At 38.7% G+C, this 17,811-nt stretch overlaps 1 protein-coding gene across 1 annotated transcript in view; it reads left to right on the top strand.

Annotated features, from left to right (window-relative positions):
• Positions 1-538: 538 nt before the first annotated feature.
• Positions 539-17,811, top strand: part of LOC129719095 (calcium-activated chloride channel regulator 1-like) — a 121,462-nt gene continuing 104,189 nt past the window's right edge. The window contains exon 1 of the mRNA XM_055670493.1: positions 539-1,859. Within this exon, the coding sequence (XP_055526468.1) occupies positions 1,689-1,859 (171 nt within the window). The 5' untranslated portion in view covers positions 539-1,688. The remainder of the gene's footprint in view (positions 1,860-17,811) is intronic.

Here is a 17,811-nt window from a genome sequence, read left to right as displayed (position 1 = left end):
ATAATGCATTTCGCTGAAATGCTCTTCTGTTAAGTTTGCTATTGAAACCGAAATTCTATATGAAAAACACCACGTTAGGCAGAATGTCGCACGTTCAATGTTGCATGCTCAATAAAAGTTGTACGAACAAATTCTCGGCTAGTCGCTTACACCTGCCAGCTAAAGATGAACAAGTTACATTCATTAGCACTACTTGTTCATCATTGCTTCACCCGAAGCAAGGGATTGAAGTGAATTGCCCGAGCCCACGAAGGGTGTCGCTCGGCTCGGCATGAACCAAACGAAGTCGGGTATTCATTCATGTTCCCATGTTGCACAAAAACAAACCCTCCCGTTTTGGACGATTCGCTTCCTCCTCGCTCTTCGGTTGATGTTCTCTTCTGGAGGCCAATACTGGGAACGATCGTGCGCACGTTTTCATGTTGTTATAGCTGGCGGATGAACGAAACCGTGGAAGGTGGAAGAGGCGGTGGGTGTGGATGGTAGCTTCTTTCCTTTGGTCCGTGTTGGTTACCGACGTTCGCGTCGGTTTAGTCCGCTATTGACGTTCGCAGCAAGTGCACGTATGATTTGTGTTGTCCCGTTCGCGCTCCGTTCGGAAGTCAGCACTTCGCGATCTCTTCTCCATCGACTGTAAATCAGCCGGCAAATTCATATTCGGTAGCCGCCGCGTGTGCATTGGACCGTTACAACTACGGTACGGAACGCGAGGTGCGGGTGCTTGTGGGCAGTAGTAGAGCCGGTGTTCCAGTGTGGCAGCGATCCGGAATGTTGGCGTGCTGAATGGTTTTCAATGAAACGTGATCTTACCGCCATTCGCCCGAATGAGTAACGCAAGTTGAGAAGAATCGAGTTCGTTGTTTTGCTAACTGTTATTTACTACCTACAGAATAGATGCTAAAATTTTGTGATAACCTAGCAAGTGGATCGTTAGACGACGATTAAACTTGGGTACAGTGCAGCAAACAAGTGTGTGAAACGTTCGGGGAGCGAAAACTTATCAACACCGAACCGTAAACAATCGCCTGAAGTTTTCACCTGTACCGGGTGTGTGTGTGGAAGAAAAGAAAAAAGTCAAAGAACCGACATCAGAATATGAGCCGCTGCCCGTCCGCCCAGAACGCCACACAGTGTACCGCATGAATATTTCCTGGGCTCACCCACAACAACAGGAAATGCGACCCAGATGGGGCATGAAGTACGTCTCGACAAAACAGTAATTGCCCGGCAGAAGCAGCACACAAAGTGGCGCGTGTGTGCGAGTTTAACCAGTTGGCCTTCGCAGTGAACGTGTAAAATTATCCATTTTTGGCAGATTATTACGCCGATTATTCACGGTCGCAGTTGAACGTGTGCGATTCGAAAAGTGTAATAATTAAGCTTTTCTCCCTGTGCGGTGTTGTGCCGTGAATCGATGAAGCTTGAGTGCTGTCGTAGAAACGAAATCAAAACAAAACCCTCGATCGATCAAAGCCGAGTACGGTGTTTCTATGGTTACTTTCTGCAAACAAAACTTGGCCATTGACAGCAGCAAGTTATCGATTTTGTTCAACTTCTATGATTAGCTGTTGTTGGTTGGAGTAGGGAATATTTAATTTGAAAGTTTCTGTTACTCGAAGAAAAGTTTTTTTCGCGTTCGAGACGCAAACAGTGATATCAGTGCAGTGCAGGTTCGACCGTGCAGCAAAATGACTCGAAACGTCGTTACGGTAGCAGGTATCCTGCTACTGTCAACGCTGACGACCGCATCCTATTCATCGTCGGTATACATAGATAAATCGTCCTATAAAAATATCGTCGTCGAGATAAAAGACAGTGTTCCCGTGGAAAACTGTCAGGCTACTTTGCACAACCTAGAGGTAAGTGAGCAAGATTTGATGCACATTCTTTGCACCGCATGACGTGAACAGAATTATTAGAAACGTGAGCTTCGAGCTAGCAAGTTTACATGTCCTTCTGTAAAAATAAGTTATTTAATATACTGGCTGCTTTTTCGCCGAGGAAATGTAATTTTGCTTTAGACGGGAGCCCTTTGGTATGTATGCTACGCTTCTGCACAAGCAAAAATTAGGCCGCAACGGCGGTTACATTTTAAACGTTAATAACTGTTTTCCTACATAAATAATTTAAGTTATTTAGATGCCATTGGATAGACAAAATACATAACAATTTGGGATACGCTAGTTATCATTATTACTTAATCACTTGGTGGTGAAAACGCATGCAAACGGTCAATGTGCACTAACATCAACAGTAGACACAAAACTCCTATTGTGATTACGCATGTTTGTGTCAGTTAAATATTCGATGTTATATCCTCGTTCCACCGGGTTAACATACGTTAAGCTTCCATTAGTCTAGACCATTTTACAACCGTAAATAACTTTCTGTTAGATTTTACTTCAAACTCTTGATGTCTTTGAAAATTGTAACATCTTTTATATCTCTTGCTTCCGTCCACGTTTCTGATGGAGTAAATCTATCCTAATTGTTACATGATTTCAACATTTTGCCATAAATGTTTGAGCAAAAGAAAGGTTTAAATTTTTTTGTCATTGAATTGAGGTAAGGGACGGCTTAATCAGTGACGCCTATTCTAAACAGTCGAAGAAGACGAGCCTCGTACTCTTAAATGTTGATCAATTGATTCCGAAAATTTTAATGACGGAGGCGCAAACCCTGATTATAACAGAGAAATCTTTTAATAAACACTATTTGGGTGCTGAAAAAAATCTCCTGCGAAATAAATGCAACCTGCTTAAAATAGGTTCAGGTGATTGAAATAGGACTCTCGAACTTCAATTGATTATTGCTAAAGTTCGCTAAATCAGTTTTATAATCTGACAGAGAAAAAGATAGTTAACAAGTGGATATACTTATGCCTGTATTTCACCTTACACATTTCGAGTATTTCGTCGTAATTCACAGGAGGATTTTCGGGAATTTTTTGACAAGCTCAATATTTGAATTATTTTTGATATTTGGTAGTTTTAATATTTTTTTGATAGTTTTAAAATATAATATTTTTGATGTTTTTGATATCTTCGATAGTTTTGATCTATTCGATATTTTGAATATATTTAGTATTTTCGATATATCAAAAAATGGAATCGTACATTATGCAACATTTCTTTACAAAAATCTTTGTCAATGCAGTCGCAATTTGAAAGGAATACTTAAGGTTTATTACCAATTACCGTTCCATAAATTTGCGAGTAAGCATTACCAAATTTGACTGCTTGACATGAATTAAAATGTAAGTAAAGCAAAAATGCTTCATTCACTTTCGTGTTCCGAAACTGTAGCCAACATTTCGGAACTCAAAATGCCACATCCATAAAGCTGTCGATTAAAAACCTAAACCACGCATCAACCGTGAAGCAATCGGCGCTCTGCGGCACTATGCATCTCCACCTCACGAGTACGACGCGCCAAAAAAATTTGATTGATTCCGCTGTTTCGGATATAATTGATTTACACGCACTCCTAAATGGAAGACCCAAAAAAACATTAATGGGTCGTCACACGGCCGCACAGTTTGCATCGGCTCCCATCTCCCAAAAAGTACCTGCGATGCGCTGCGCAGCGCTACACATGTCTGGTGGCCCTTAAACGTTGGCTCCAGTACACGCGTGAACCTTTCACTTTTGCCGGCCAATTCCAATTCCATTAACCGCCCCGGATGAGGCTCAGCTTCAGTTCGGATCTCGCCTCTTCAGCGTGTCATGTCGAAGAGCTTTTTAGTTTCGCGGCCTAACCCATTTTGGTCCCATCCTGAACAAGCGCCGCATTTGTTGTTGTAGGTGGGAGGGTTGCTGATGTTTTCGCTTGGCCTTTTGGTCGCGCGTCATCTGCGATGTTTGTGTGAGTGAGTGTAGTTTTTTTCACGTGATGAACTTTTTCATCAGTGCATCTTCGTACAGATGGACGAAATTGAAAACCAAACTGGTTGCTAACATTCCAAAACAAAGCGCGAACCCGCGTGCTGAAAACTTCAGCATTTCTCGAAAGGCAACCCAAGTACGCAATTTTTGCGCTCACGAAGCGGTACGCTTAACCAACGCAACGCAGTCTACTAACTGTGGGAATCAATTAGGCTGGCAGATGTTGGCTTCCGAAGCGCGCACTAAATTGCAACTGCTTTCCCAAAGTGGCGGTTTCCCCCCATATGCGTACGAGAGGTAAGAAGAACACTTCGAACTTTGTTTCGAGGCTAATGATGCCACGGACCGCGATCAAAATGACGGTGTTCAGCCTGTTCCATGCAATCCGCGGCGCTATTCGGAAGCTTTACCCGAAATAAGCTGTAGATTTGCAGTAATTTGTGAAACTTGTAGTTTATGACAGGAGCAGCGTTGTGTTACATCAAATCGGAACAATAAATTTAATCATCAACAAAATTTGCGAGGGCGTGATCTCACGATGGCAAACCCAATGGAATGTTTGCATTGTGTTTATTTTAATTTATTTAAAGTACAAATCTATCATCAAACACACGTAAGCCTGGTTGTAATCCAACCAATTTTTGCGGTTTGAGAATACCGCACAGGATTACCAGTATTTGATGTTTTTTATTTGAACTTAATTATTAGCTTCACTTACATGATTGGCTTCCCGTCCCTGGTTTGTGGCCATTGAAAGTGATTGGCATAAAAACGTCAAGTCCAGATCATCAAAATAAAACCAAAAACAATTGTTCGAAAATGTTTTTGAAATATTTCAGATCGATGCCAAACAATTTACACTGGAGGAAAAAAGTGTCACGCAAAATCCCAAAACTTCTCAAGGTGTAAAAAAAATAGAAGAGAAACCCTAAAAAACTTTCCCCAAAAACGACAAAAATGTTCGAAAATAAGTTTCGGGCAAATATTTACAATTTTGAAGCGGTAATATTTTCAAGATTTTTCGGCTTTCGAGTAATGCTTGGAAAACTACCAAATTTGTGGTTTTCCCGTTCATCTTGGGAGAATGGATGCTACAAAGGTAACTAAATTTTTCGGGTTCTTTATTCCTTGAATGCATAATTTGAAAAAAAAAAAAGAAAGCAGAAGGTTGTATTCAAGGTACGACCGCGTGACTGACGTTTAATAACGCGCATTTGGCATTGCATGGTTGAGTACTCAACCCTCTTGTGCCCAAATTAGTTTTTCGACGGACTTCGAAAAATCCCTATGAATCTCTATAAACATTTTTGAAAGTTCGTATTGAAGCTTTTTAGAGGTTCAACTGAAGACCTTCTAAAGGCGGCACTGGGTACTAGAGGGTTAAAGAAGTACTACAAATGCAAATGCAGAAGTACTTCTGTTTGTATTTTAATAAATTAACCAGATGGTCAAAACTTTATTGCGGGACATCAGCTGGATGTATTATTCTGGGCGGAATGGGTTGTGTGAAACGAAGCTATACACTTAAGTCATTTTTATGCGTTTTTTGCGGTTTTTGTAAGCGTTTTTGTTCAGGCCCTCCTTTAAAAGATGACAGTTCAATCAATATCAATATTTGCCCGCATTCTGCTGCTCCAGAAATAACGAGAAATTCAATTCAACCGCGTGCGCTTTTAAAAGTGACTAATATTTGCCACCACACGCTCTCTGCTGCTCCAAAAAAAAAACGTCCGCTTTGCCGGTCGATGAACGAATGAGAAATTCAATTCGATGGCGTACGCTTTTATAAGCGACTAATATTTGCCACCAGCCGCTGTCTGCTGCTCTGAAAAGAACCGTCCGTTTTGCTGGTTGATTGACGGATGAGAAATTCAATTCGATGGCATGCGCTTCTGTAAACGACTAATATTTGCCACCACCCGCTTTCTGCTGCTCCAAAAAGAACCGTCCGTTTTGCCAGTCGATGAACAAATGAGAAATTCAATTCGATGGCTCGCGCTTTTCTAGGCGACTCATATTTTATATTTACAAACAACTAATTTTTAAGTAACTGAAAGTTACTTAAAAAACATATAATAGTTATATAATACTTTGTAACTCTGTACTCAATGAAAATAGGAATTTTGTTTCTTCAGCAGGGTTTCATATTTTTGTACGTTCTAAAACTCTGCCAAATAAATCATTCCTCTATCTCTTTACACGAAAAAGTTAGTATTTTTAATAAATGAAAACCTACTGTAACACATGCTCGCCGTACGGATTGGAACAAATGGAGCCTACAAGAGTTTATAGTGCTTAAGTTTAACTTCAAGGGAAAGTATTGACATCATGATTTCACTTGCCCCTTTTTAGCCTATACGTTCCTGAAGTTATCGAAAAAATAAGCTAAATATGATATAACTTTGTCAGGAAAAGTCCTGGAGATGTACGATCTTTGGCAAAAATGTGAGGTTTGGGTGGCCTAACAGTTCGTTCGAACAATACTCTCGTGTAAAATGCAACTTACAAACGTTAAGTACAAAACTAACTTTTAAGTAAGTTCCATGTAATATACTTTATAACTTTGTACCGAATATAGGCTTTTAATTGTTCAACAAAGTTTCATATTTTTTAATCTTGTCTGAATAAACCATTCCTCTATTTCTTGACACAAAAAAGTTAGTTTGTTTGACGTAGAACTACGTCCCTCAGAAAGTTCTGCTACATAGGGATGTCCAAATATGGCCAATTTCAAATGCTAATAAATCGGTTAGTTTTCGGTGGATTTCCTTCGTTCTTGCAGCAATAGATTGGAAAATCTTCTAAGATTCTTCCCAAACGCAGAAAATTTTAATTTTATTATTCAAACTATTGTGCTGTTGAAAATTGTCAAACCTTGTCAAAACGAAAAATTTGACCTCTGATTAGTCGTTATATGATTACTTCCCCAGCACGGTCGACAGAATCATAGACCTTGCAGTTTGAAATAGGGTATTTGGCCTATATAAGAGCCTGTTTCAGCCGAAACTGCTCTTATTAGTTCTAGACAGCGACAACAACAGTCCTCCTACAGCAGCTACAGCAGCAGTGCAGCGGATACCAATGGCAGTGGATAGCGGCCACAGCTGTGGCATGGCAACGGATAGCGCAGCAGTTGCAGCGAGTCTCAGCATTGATAGTAGCAGGGCCAGCTGATACAGCGGCCTTTTCTTCAGTGAAATGCTGTCTCTGTGCGATAGCGGGCAGTAGTGAATGAATTCAATAAAAAGTTGCCTCATTCTGACTGTGTTATCTATCATAAGGAATACCTTATTCGCATTGTCAGTGATAACGCAAAGATTTGATAGGCGTCTTAGCCGATATTAAATTGAACAGCAAATTGTCCTTTTCGGGATGAAATAAATACCTAACTGAAGAGTTAATATTTTCTCTTAAATTAATTTACCCTTTCAAATGTTGAAACAGTTATAAATTTTACTTCATTTCCATGTCTCAGAACGTACTATATTATCTTTTCCTTCAGTATTAAGTATAACACCCGAACAGTTTTTATTATCTGCTTAAAAATTAGGTTATCGCTTAATCAAACTTTGAAAATTGTCAAGCCTAATATGACAAGCAACTATATTATTGAAAATGGTCAATTTCTATTGATCTGATTGGCTTGCTTTTGGGATTGCTTTCCCAAGCACGGTCGACAGAGTTATAGACCTATATAAGAACCTGTTCCAGGCGGAACTGCTCATATTAGTTCCAGACAGCAAATACAACAAACCTTACTAAGCAGCTGTGGCAGCGAATAACATCAGCTGCAGCAGTGGTATTAGCAGTGGTATTAGCGGCGGTATTGGGACCAGCTGGTGCAGCGGCACTTCCTCTAGTAAAAGCTGCCTTTGTGCAGTAGCGAGCAGCGTACATTAGCCAACATTTTCTCTAATGAAAAGTTGTCGTAATTTGACAACACACAAACGTTTTGGAATGCTGGTTTTCAAAGTATATAAGCCGTCAAATTTTCAATGTGAAGCTTTCAACTGTGTTATCAGGAAAATACCTTAATTTCCCCTGTCGTGGTAGCACAAAGATGCGATCAACTTTATATCCGATACCTATAAAATCTAACAACAACAGTCCTTATAAGGACATCAAACAAATTATCGAAGATTTAATATTTTCTCGTTTCGCGTTGGAGTTAAAAGTAAAATGTTATTTGATCTGCATGCACTTTGACTGTTGAAACTTGTTTGCGTTAGATAGTGTTTGTTTCATTTCTGTTCATTGATGTATTATTTCCTGTATGGGCTTTCTCACTGCGACCAGAATCGTAGATCTATTGTAAGATATCCCCGGGTGTCTGCTGTATCCCGCACTTCTGTTAATAGCAATACCTCTATTGAGAAGTGGCATGCTTATTATTATTGTTCATCAGTGCTTGTGTGTAATGTGCTACTCTTCCTTACACGCTTACTGTTCTACTATACCGATACTTGTTCCTCTTGCCAAATATCACCAATTATAATTCCCTGGAGAAGTTTCGTCGTGCGTCCTTCTGGCCAGTTTCATTGATAAGAGGGACTTATTTTTTGTTAAGAGTAAGTCACGCAAAGGTATTTGTAGATTTCAGCTGGCCTGATTCTACTAAGATTCGAACCCATGACCATCCGCTTGACAAAACGGACTCTGTAACCTTGCGGCTACGCAGCTCCCTTAGTTCATTGATGTATGTGCAAACTAAAATTCGGTAGCACTTCAACTCCTCTTTCGCACAAAATTTTGAACATATTCAATACAAGTAATGTAGTTCTACGTCAACCTTGCGGTCGTGGCTTTGCATACATTATTTTTTTTTTAGTATTGTAAACTTTCCATAATTTTTGACAATTTGCGATTATGCGGGTCATTCATACAAACAATTGTTCCGAAGACACTATTAAGCTAGGATTAGGGTGACAGGCGCTATGGAATAAAATTCCACTTTTTGCCTCTGGACCACTGCGCACTATGCGTTGGACCCTTCCCTTTTTGATGAAATTGCCTTTTTTTCTTTATTTTCTTTTAATTATGACCACAAATACATAATATTTTCAAAGAAAATAATCAAGGAATTGAAAAAAAAATAGTTCAGAGCGGACGTGTTGCTAGATATATTCGTTTCACGTTCAAAAAATTGAATTGCGTTTTTAGGTAAATGAGAAAACTCTGATTAACGTTTGACAATTTCATTGTTCTTCTAGGAAAATTTTACATGAAAAATACTTATCATTCAGAGGCAAATGAAGTCAAACTTATATCTTTGGATCTCTTGTGATTCTGGGCATTCAATTTGATGAAAACTAGCCAAGGAATTCAGAAAACAAATAAATTTTGATCGAAAGTGTTATCAGTTGCTTGGATAACTAGGAAAACACAGATTTTTTAATTATAGTTCACATTTCAACATCACCAAAAAAGATTTTTTTTAATGATATTTAGTTTGGGAATAGATTCTCAAAGTTATTAATTTTCCAATGTATCCACTCACCTTCTTAATTATTTTTATACCAAATACAGAATTATCAGCAAACAACTTTAAATTTCTCAGTTACGGAGAAAATGATAGTTTTCTTTTATTTATAGTTCCATAAAACTTTAGATTCCAATCAATGCGAGTGTATTCTCGACGATTGTAATTGTTGATTTATGCTTAATGAATAAAAATGTTTACCTTGATGAATAATAATAATGTTTTATCATCAAAACAATATTTTATTACTATCTGTGATGAAAAAAACAAGTTCTTTTCATAAAAGAGAATCTATTCCTAGAGGAAAGGTTAAAGTGAAAATATAAACACTTTAAAATAATGAAAAAAACCTTTTCAGATAACCACAGCCAAATGTATGTTATTTTTCATAGAATTCGGCAATTTCAGATCGAAATCCTTACCTAACCGTTCAACGAAAATCACATTAGATTATTAAAAGCCATTCCATCTCATTTCACATCTGATTTGCACTGAGCGCCGGTACCACAAATCAAAGCTCCGCAGAAAGACCGATTGAAGGAGGGTTCCTAACCCATTTTTGATGTAATTTGCGCGCCCTCTATTAGTGCCTCATACATCACATGTGTTTTTGGCCCAAAGTCAAATCCCAACAACCGTACGACGCTTTGCCCCTATTCGTTTCAGCCTTCGTGCTAATGGAGGCAAGTTCACTTACCCGCCGAAGCCGTAGACACATAAGCCGATTTCGGTGCTGGCAGCAGTGGTTCTGCCCCGGTTGCGGCTGCCAGCAGTAAATGCCAAAAGCAACAGACCGTAACACGTTGAATATTGTTCTGAGGCTGGTCAGCACAAGTAGCGTGAATAGAACGCCAGTGAATGATATACATACACATATATAAAATGCTCTTCTGTTGCCCTTTTGCCGTATTTTAAGCACTTTTCCGAAACTATCCAGCCGGTCTGGATCAGCTACGGTTGAACTATTCTAGGTGTGTACAGAGCTTTGTTATACCACGGCCGCAGACAACATCTCCCCAACGGGTCAGCAGTTAGACCACCGACCGATGCTGTAGACTTTACAGTCAGTTACCCCAATCGAGGCATAGCCTATTCATCGAAATAAGAGCTTCTGGTTAATCAACCGTTCGAACCAGCCAACCCCCTGCCTGCAGAAAGTAATAACAAATCTCTGCTGAAAGAAATACTGTTTCGAGAATCATTTCAAGTTTGGCTCCGTCTGGCTCAAACAAAAAACAACGCTACCCCCTTCCCACTCGAAATCATTTTCAACTCAACTAATTTGTCAGAAAACAATTCCGAAAACTGCCGGATTCCCCTTTCACATTGGGAACATCAGCGACACAAGTTGGGCCTTTCAATTGTCAAGCTCAACTTGTCAGTTTATTGCCGGAGATCCATTTAGCATTCTCTGTGCCTTTGCATCTTGTTATCTCGGGTATGTGCCAAAGTGTGCTCTGCTACTGACAAGCCTGATGCTGCCGACAACGACAACGACGACCGACGAAAGCTTTCTAGCTGCATCAGGAAAAATTCGGCCTTCCCATGTTTATCCTTTTTAATTCGACCATTCGCCAGCCGCCCTCTCAAGACATGATGCGCCGGTATTTTGTTAAAACTGCGCCTAGAAAAAAAAACTTCGGTGTCATGGAAGGGAGACAAAATTCCAACGATGAAACAACAATCCTTCTACTTACATTTTTGTCGCTCTTTCTCACTCTCGCGCGCGCGCGTTATGTCATAGGAGCTGAATATCTTTCGTGCATATTATTCAGCGTGTTCTAGATTGTGCCATCCAAAGTGCGCGGAACTGGCGAAAACTCGGACGGCACCCGACTCTGCATGCAACGGAGTGAAGGCCAAATTCGGAACGATGCTGCGGAAGAATGACTGCCAGCCCAGAAAAGCCGATGAGAAAAAAGCAGCTTATGAAGGAGAAGACTTTTGTCACGACTTTTATTGCCTATTTAAATATGAAAGCCGTTCTTCTTTTTCCGCAGCCGTCGTCGGCAGCAGAGCAGCATCTTGAGCAATATTGTACGTTATTTTTTTCCATGTGGTGTATGGGCTTACCGAGGTGGACTAAATACGTATGTATATGCAGGACGGTTTGCTGGCGAAAAGTAAGCTCGTCACATGATAGCTAACGGTTCTTAAGAACTTTGCTGCCCGAAGTCGGGAGTTTGAGCGCAGAAAAGAAAACGAACATCTGGTAAGTTTTGAAACTACCAAACTAAAGCAGTGATTCTTATCCAGCTGTAGTGGACTAAGTGTAGTCTTCTCCAGCCTGCTTTCGACTAAGCAAGTTTTGCTGGGAGCAAAACCTCTGCGAACTAAATTTTGTGCCAATATCAGTTTGTGCTAGTCTGAATTATAAGGGGTGTAGTTTTTAATAAACCTTTTCGCTAAAGTTAGCGACACCAAATTTGAAAGGCAAAGTCGTGGAATTCTAAGAACATTAATGGGATTTCATAAAAAACCTGAGGATCTGAGGTTCAAACTGCAACCTTAACTCTATAATAAACTAACTTTACAATCTTGTTAACTACTTGTAATCAACCTGTATTCAGCTTGATTCAAAATATGCCTTTTCACTCAGTTAGACCAAAAATCACTCATAAAAATCCAACACGCCAACATAAACTACTGGCTGAATTACTTTTCTAATGGATTATGGAAATTTCTACCACCCGTGTATTCAGTCTTGCTTCAGCAATAAGCTTGTTCAATTTGGCTTATATTGTTTCTTAAGTAAAGTGAACGTTAAGTTATCGTTCAGCCAGCGCACAACTTTTGCAATAACAACGAAAACAAGCTGAGTTCAAAAAAAAATGGATAAAATACGATACCTTTAGAGTGAAGATTTCATAAAATTCAATTTTCCGTCTCTCATGCAGTGAATTTAAAAAGTGCAAAAAGCTGTTTTCCAAAATTGAGTAACTTCTTTTTACGTCCCTAGAAGTTTATTATATCCATATCGTCTGTAATCTAATTTGCAAACTAGAAAAAAACCGGAAAAAACAAGTGGAAATACATTTACTCAGCCAACCGAACAGACGAGCATCTTCTCGTTTATCTGTGCATCTTTCACTTGCACTGATGATGACGGTAAACATGTTGTATACAAAAAAAAAGAACCACGTTCAGTGAGACAGATCAGCAGACCGACGAAAGTGATACACGCTATAACATGCACCCTCTCGCAAACCCGATCGGGCAAAAAACACCGTCGTGGAAAACTTCGCTAGAAGAAAATGTAATTATCATATTATCCGCTAGCCGTCGTTTATTCCCATCAACAACGACGCCGGGCCGCGCTCTGTGATGCCATTGATTACTCCAACTCTGTTTTCATCTGTGGTTCGTCATCTTGCCCAAATGCCCACGGGATTGAGTCTGCTGCGGGCTGAAAAAAAGAGATATCTCACGTGTGCAAGTTGCTCTCGTTTGTTTGGAGTTGCACCGCACAGGGAAACAAGTTTCAATTAGTTCTCGGTACCTCGCCGAGTGATGATGAGTAAATAGAAATTAAGATTAAAAAAAAATTTGTTCGTCAGGAAAATAATTTAACTTAGGTTGCTTTCGGAAAGCAATACGCTGTCAGCTGAAAAACGCGATTTTCTAATCACGCTGTGGTGAATCGAAGCGAAGTCACTCTTTCACCAGCCGCCGAACTTTGTTTCATCACCACTATCACAGGAAAATTCCTGTGGGCAGCGGATAGTCGATTGGCTCCTCGGTGGGAAAATAAAATGCAAATAAAATAAGTGGTGCTAAATTATGTTTCGATATGGTAGTGTGCCAATGAATTCGATGTACTTTCTATTGTTACTCAATAATTGATAGTGTTTTTTATTAGACTGTTCCGCGAAGATGGCCCACTTTTTGGTTGCTAACTGGGAGAAAAGCGTGATTACCCATCCCTCTTAAATGGCCGAACAGTAATTTGGCGCTGATTGGTTTACGGCAAATTTTCAGACGTCGAATTTTAGAGCAATACTAACCAGCCGATTTTTGGAATTTTTAGGATTTATTGTATTCCATGTTTTAATCTTCATCTGCACCTTGTTTATCCGAAACCCGATATTAACCCTCTAATGCCCAGTGCCGCCTTTAGACACGCTTCAGTTGAACCTCTAAAAAGCCTCAATAAATACTTTAAAAATTGTAATAAAATTTCATAGTGATTTTAACAAGGTTCATCTGAAAAATAACTTTGGCACTAGAGGGTTAAGGGTTGCAAAACAATGTTAGTAAATTTTCGACGGTTATAATATACAGTGCAATGTTCAATTACCATTATCAAATTTTAAAAATTGGGCATCTGACAATGATTTTTATTTTCTGTAAACCAAAATATGTCGTTACAATTTAGGGTGACTCAAATTTTCGATAAAATCCAAATTTCCTCCTCAGCTCATTTTCTAGAACGATGTACTTGGTGTCTTCATCGATTCAACAGTGAAAGGAGGCGCGCGGTCAACGTTCGCGTTGAAGTGGATGGGAGCTTTTGTTGCGTAATTGAAATTGCTAGGGACACCAAAAATTAAAGGAATAAGTGAATAGCAGTTTGAGCTTAAGTACCCAGTAGTTTTCTTGTTGTTATTTAGTAAAATAGCTTCATGTCGGTTATTTTGGAAGATAGAAAAAAAAAACTTTCTTCTTCAAAGTTACGCAAAATTGACGGAACTACAACATTGGATCTAGAGCTCGATGGTAATATTCTAGAGAAAAATTTTCCTCTACAAAATTGTTACATATAATGGAGCGCACATTTTTCTGTAATCACAAATTAGGGTGACTCAAATTTTCGATAAAATCCAAATTTCCTCCTCAGCTCATTTTCTAGAACGATGTACTTGGTGTCTTCATCGATTCAACAGTGAAAGGAGGCGCGCGGTCAACGTTCGCGTTGAAGTGGATGGGAGCTCTTGTTGCGTAATTGAAATTACTAGGGACACCAAAAATTAAAGGAATAAGTGAATAGCAGTTTGAGCTTAAGTACCCAGTAGTTTTCTTGTTGTAGTTTAGTAAAATAGCTTCATGTCGGTTATTTTGGAAGATAGAAAAAAAAACTTTCTTCTTCAAAGTTACGCAAAATTGACGGAACTACAACATTGTAGAACATCGTCTAATTCTATCTGCAAAAATAAAAAAGTTAGATGCTGGATTTCATCGAAAGTTCGAGGCATCTTAATTTGTGATTAAAGAAAAATGTGTTCCAAGTTTCCTCCTAAGCTAGTTCCCTAGAACACTGTCGAATAGTTAACTTAGCGTCTCCACCCATTCCACAATGAAAGGAGGCGCACGATTAACGTTCACGTTGGTGCTTTTATCGTGTAACTGAAATGGCTAGCTATAATCTTTTATTTTTTTTCCGTGGTCCCCGTAGTTCTGTGGTTAATGATGTCGGTCGGCTAGCTCTTCCACACGGTTGTGATATCGGGTTCGATTTCCAATCAGGTCGAGGATCTTTTTGAGCTGGAAACTTTCTCGACTCAGCACTGGGGCACGGTGTATCGTTGTACTTATCCTACAACATACAAAATGTACCGAAAACAGCATCGATAACGAATTCTCTCAACTAATCTAGTTGATCGAGCTCGCATTAGCCCCCCAGGCTAGCGTGCGATATTGTTTTTTTTTCCTATTTTTTTCCAGTTCGAACTTTAGGGCCGCCATTTTTTCTCTTCTGTCGACCAGTGTAAGAATGCCACCACTTTTCTACTGTACCTTTTTAAACTGTAGTGAACTCAATAAGATTGAAACAAAACAGTAAAGCATTAACGGCCCATATGAAAAATAGAGGCATTAAACAGCAGCTTATTAAATAGACGGGAAAATCTTTTTTTTTTAATCGTGAACAAAAAAAATAAAACTGAATCAAAGCAGTAATTTTATATTTTCCGTCAACTTTAACCATACAAAATTGGTATCATTTAGAAAAATTATCTTTAAATATTTTGAAAGAACGCACTTTTGTACGTTTTTTTAATTCATATTTTTATGTATATCATCATCAATCATCAATCAATTCAGTAGCTTCCGCTTTGTATACATCGATAACGGCCACGTCCTTACGATCGCTGGGGTTGTGGAAGGAAATTTTAAGGAAAGAGTTATTGCAGTCGTTCTTGTCGGAGACAACAGTTTACCTCTGCATCTCCACGACTGCGACGGAAAGGAAGCGTTGCGTAACTGTGGTTAATGTTAAACACCGCGAAAATATACAAGCGGTGCGCGCGTTAACTATCCACCACCCGAAAAAATCCAAATGGTTGAACATTCGTTTATGTCCAATTTCGAATGCTCTCGAGAAAGCAAACGCACTTCGGAAGACGCGATTTATTAATAAGCATACATTGCGTAGTTATTACATCAATCGCGATATTTATCAACCGAACTCGATTTGCAAAACGCTTATGTAAGAACAACGAGCAGATAATTTTCGGATGAACGGTCATACCAAGACTAAGCTTATTAGGAGAAAAAGCTTTGTGTTATTGTGTCTCCGTAGCAAGTGATGGAATCGAATTATGATGCGTAAGAGTCTCGCATATTACAAATAGGTACGTGTATCTTTCTTATCAACCCCGCGATCATATACCAATGACGCGCATGAAAATTCTGCGAAAAATACTTAACCAAATACAAAGTTCCATTCAGATCATTGTTCTTCTCAAAACATTTTTTCTTTAATAAAAAATACTGGTCAAGAAATTCTCCGAAAAGAACAATTACAAAAATGGAGAACGAAATCGGAGAAATGCATTCGATTTGGCCAGAATAAGCTCGACTGTTTGAAAAAACAATCAAAATGCAACACGTGGGACTACGTCTTTGTTTTTTATACTGGGATATATTCTGTAAAATTGGAAATGAAACTGGCAAATGCTCCGTCAGATTTCAAACAATAATAACAGTATTACCACAAGATGGATAACAATAACTAATACGTCGTTGGATAGATAAATTTTTTAACAATTTTGTAATACGCTTGTTATCATAATTATTTCATTGCTCAACGATAAAAATTGATAAAAACTTTTAAGGGCAAATTTACGCGAACAATAACAAGCAACAAGCATGCCTAGCACAGACGATACCGTTTACTGTGACATTTTCTATATCAGTAAAGTAAAAATATGACATGTTCGCTTTCATGAACTCAGACTAATTTGATGTCTCGAAGGTAAATGGTTTTTCGAAAAGTCTGAAACAACCCTCTTTCTTAAACAATTTGCTAACCTACTGTTAGAACCTGATGTCTCGAAAAAAACATGCTGGTTAAGGAAACAGTACCGTACAGTACAGGTGGAGCAGAGCGCCGCAGGTCTTTAATTGTTGTGGTACAAGATTTCTATTCGTGTGCAATCAAGAAAAACTGCATTTAAAAAAAGGAAAATTGCACTGCTACTGCTGATGGTGATAAACAGTTTATCTCATAAATAGGGTTACCATAAATTACTCCACAAGAATTAAACATATTTTAGAGGTGATAAGTTATAAGTTATGTTAATTACATTTCATCTTCGATGTTCTCTAAATTCCTAAAAATACAATTTTATAAAATGTAAGAGCCGGCGAATTCTTATGAATTTTGTGTCCACTTACTAAAGGAACATTCATAAATGAGGTAGCATTCGAGGAGGGAGGGGGTTCGCAGTTTTTTGACGAAATGTGACGAGGGGGAGGGTGGGGGGTCAAACCAAGCTACGTAGCAAATATGAAACTTGTAATTCTTGCTGATGCTGTTATGGATTTGTTCTAGTTGTTTTTTAATACTGTTTTGTCTGTTTCGGGTCCTTTTTAATACTTTCTGGTTTTTCTTGTTCGTTAATGATATGTTTTTGATAACAAAATTGGCAGATAATTGTCAGGGGGGGAGGGTTTGAAGCTACGTTATTATCTATAGGGTAGTCTGCAACATTGTGACGAACATCTTCTAGTGTTTCCCTATTAGTGAGCCTATGTAACGACTTCGAAATTATCATCAGAGTAAGATTCATATAAGAAATTTGATTAAATCAAAGTTTAATAAGTCAAAACCATTCATTAACGCAATCGGAGAAATTCTTGGTGCTCATTCAACAACAAAGATACGCGTCTCAAAAAAAAATGTTGTCTGAACCAAAAAAATCATTACAGGTACAATATCGTCAAGTGTAAGCAATAAGTTTTTTAGTGTAGGTTTTATTAGAAGGCTGAGAATAAAAATACGTAAGCTACTGAGCAAACAAATTGATTCTGTCTGTGGACTCTGTAACCTTTGTAACTCAAAATCCCTCGAATACCAATATTTTGTGCTACGTCCCCATTTCATACAACCCGGCTGTATACCTTGTAGTATTTCCATTATAATATTACATGCAAGCGTTGGAAGCGCTAAGTTCGGGAAACTTCCCTATCTGGATCTATCACCAAATTTGACAAGTTTCAATTAATTTC

Source organism: Wyeomyia smithii, chromosome 1 (genome assembly GCF_029784165.1).
Source record: "Wyeomyia smithii strain HCP4-BCI-WySm-NY-G18 chromosome 1, ASM2978416v1, whole genome shotgun sequence".
NCBI classification, from domain to species: domain Eukaryota; kingdom Metazoa; phylum Arthropoda; class Insecta; order Diptera; family Culicidae; genus Wyeomyia; species Wyeomyia smithii.
This window is presented reverse-complemented; position numbering and strand designations above follow the sequence as displayed.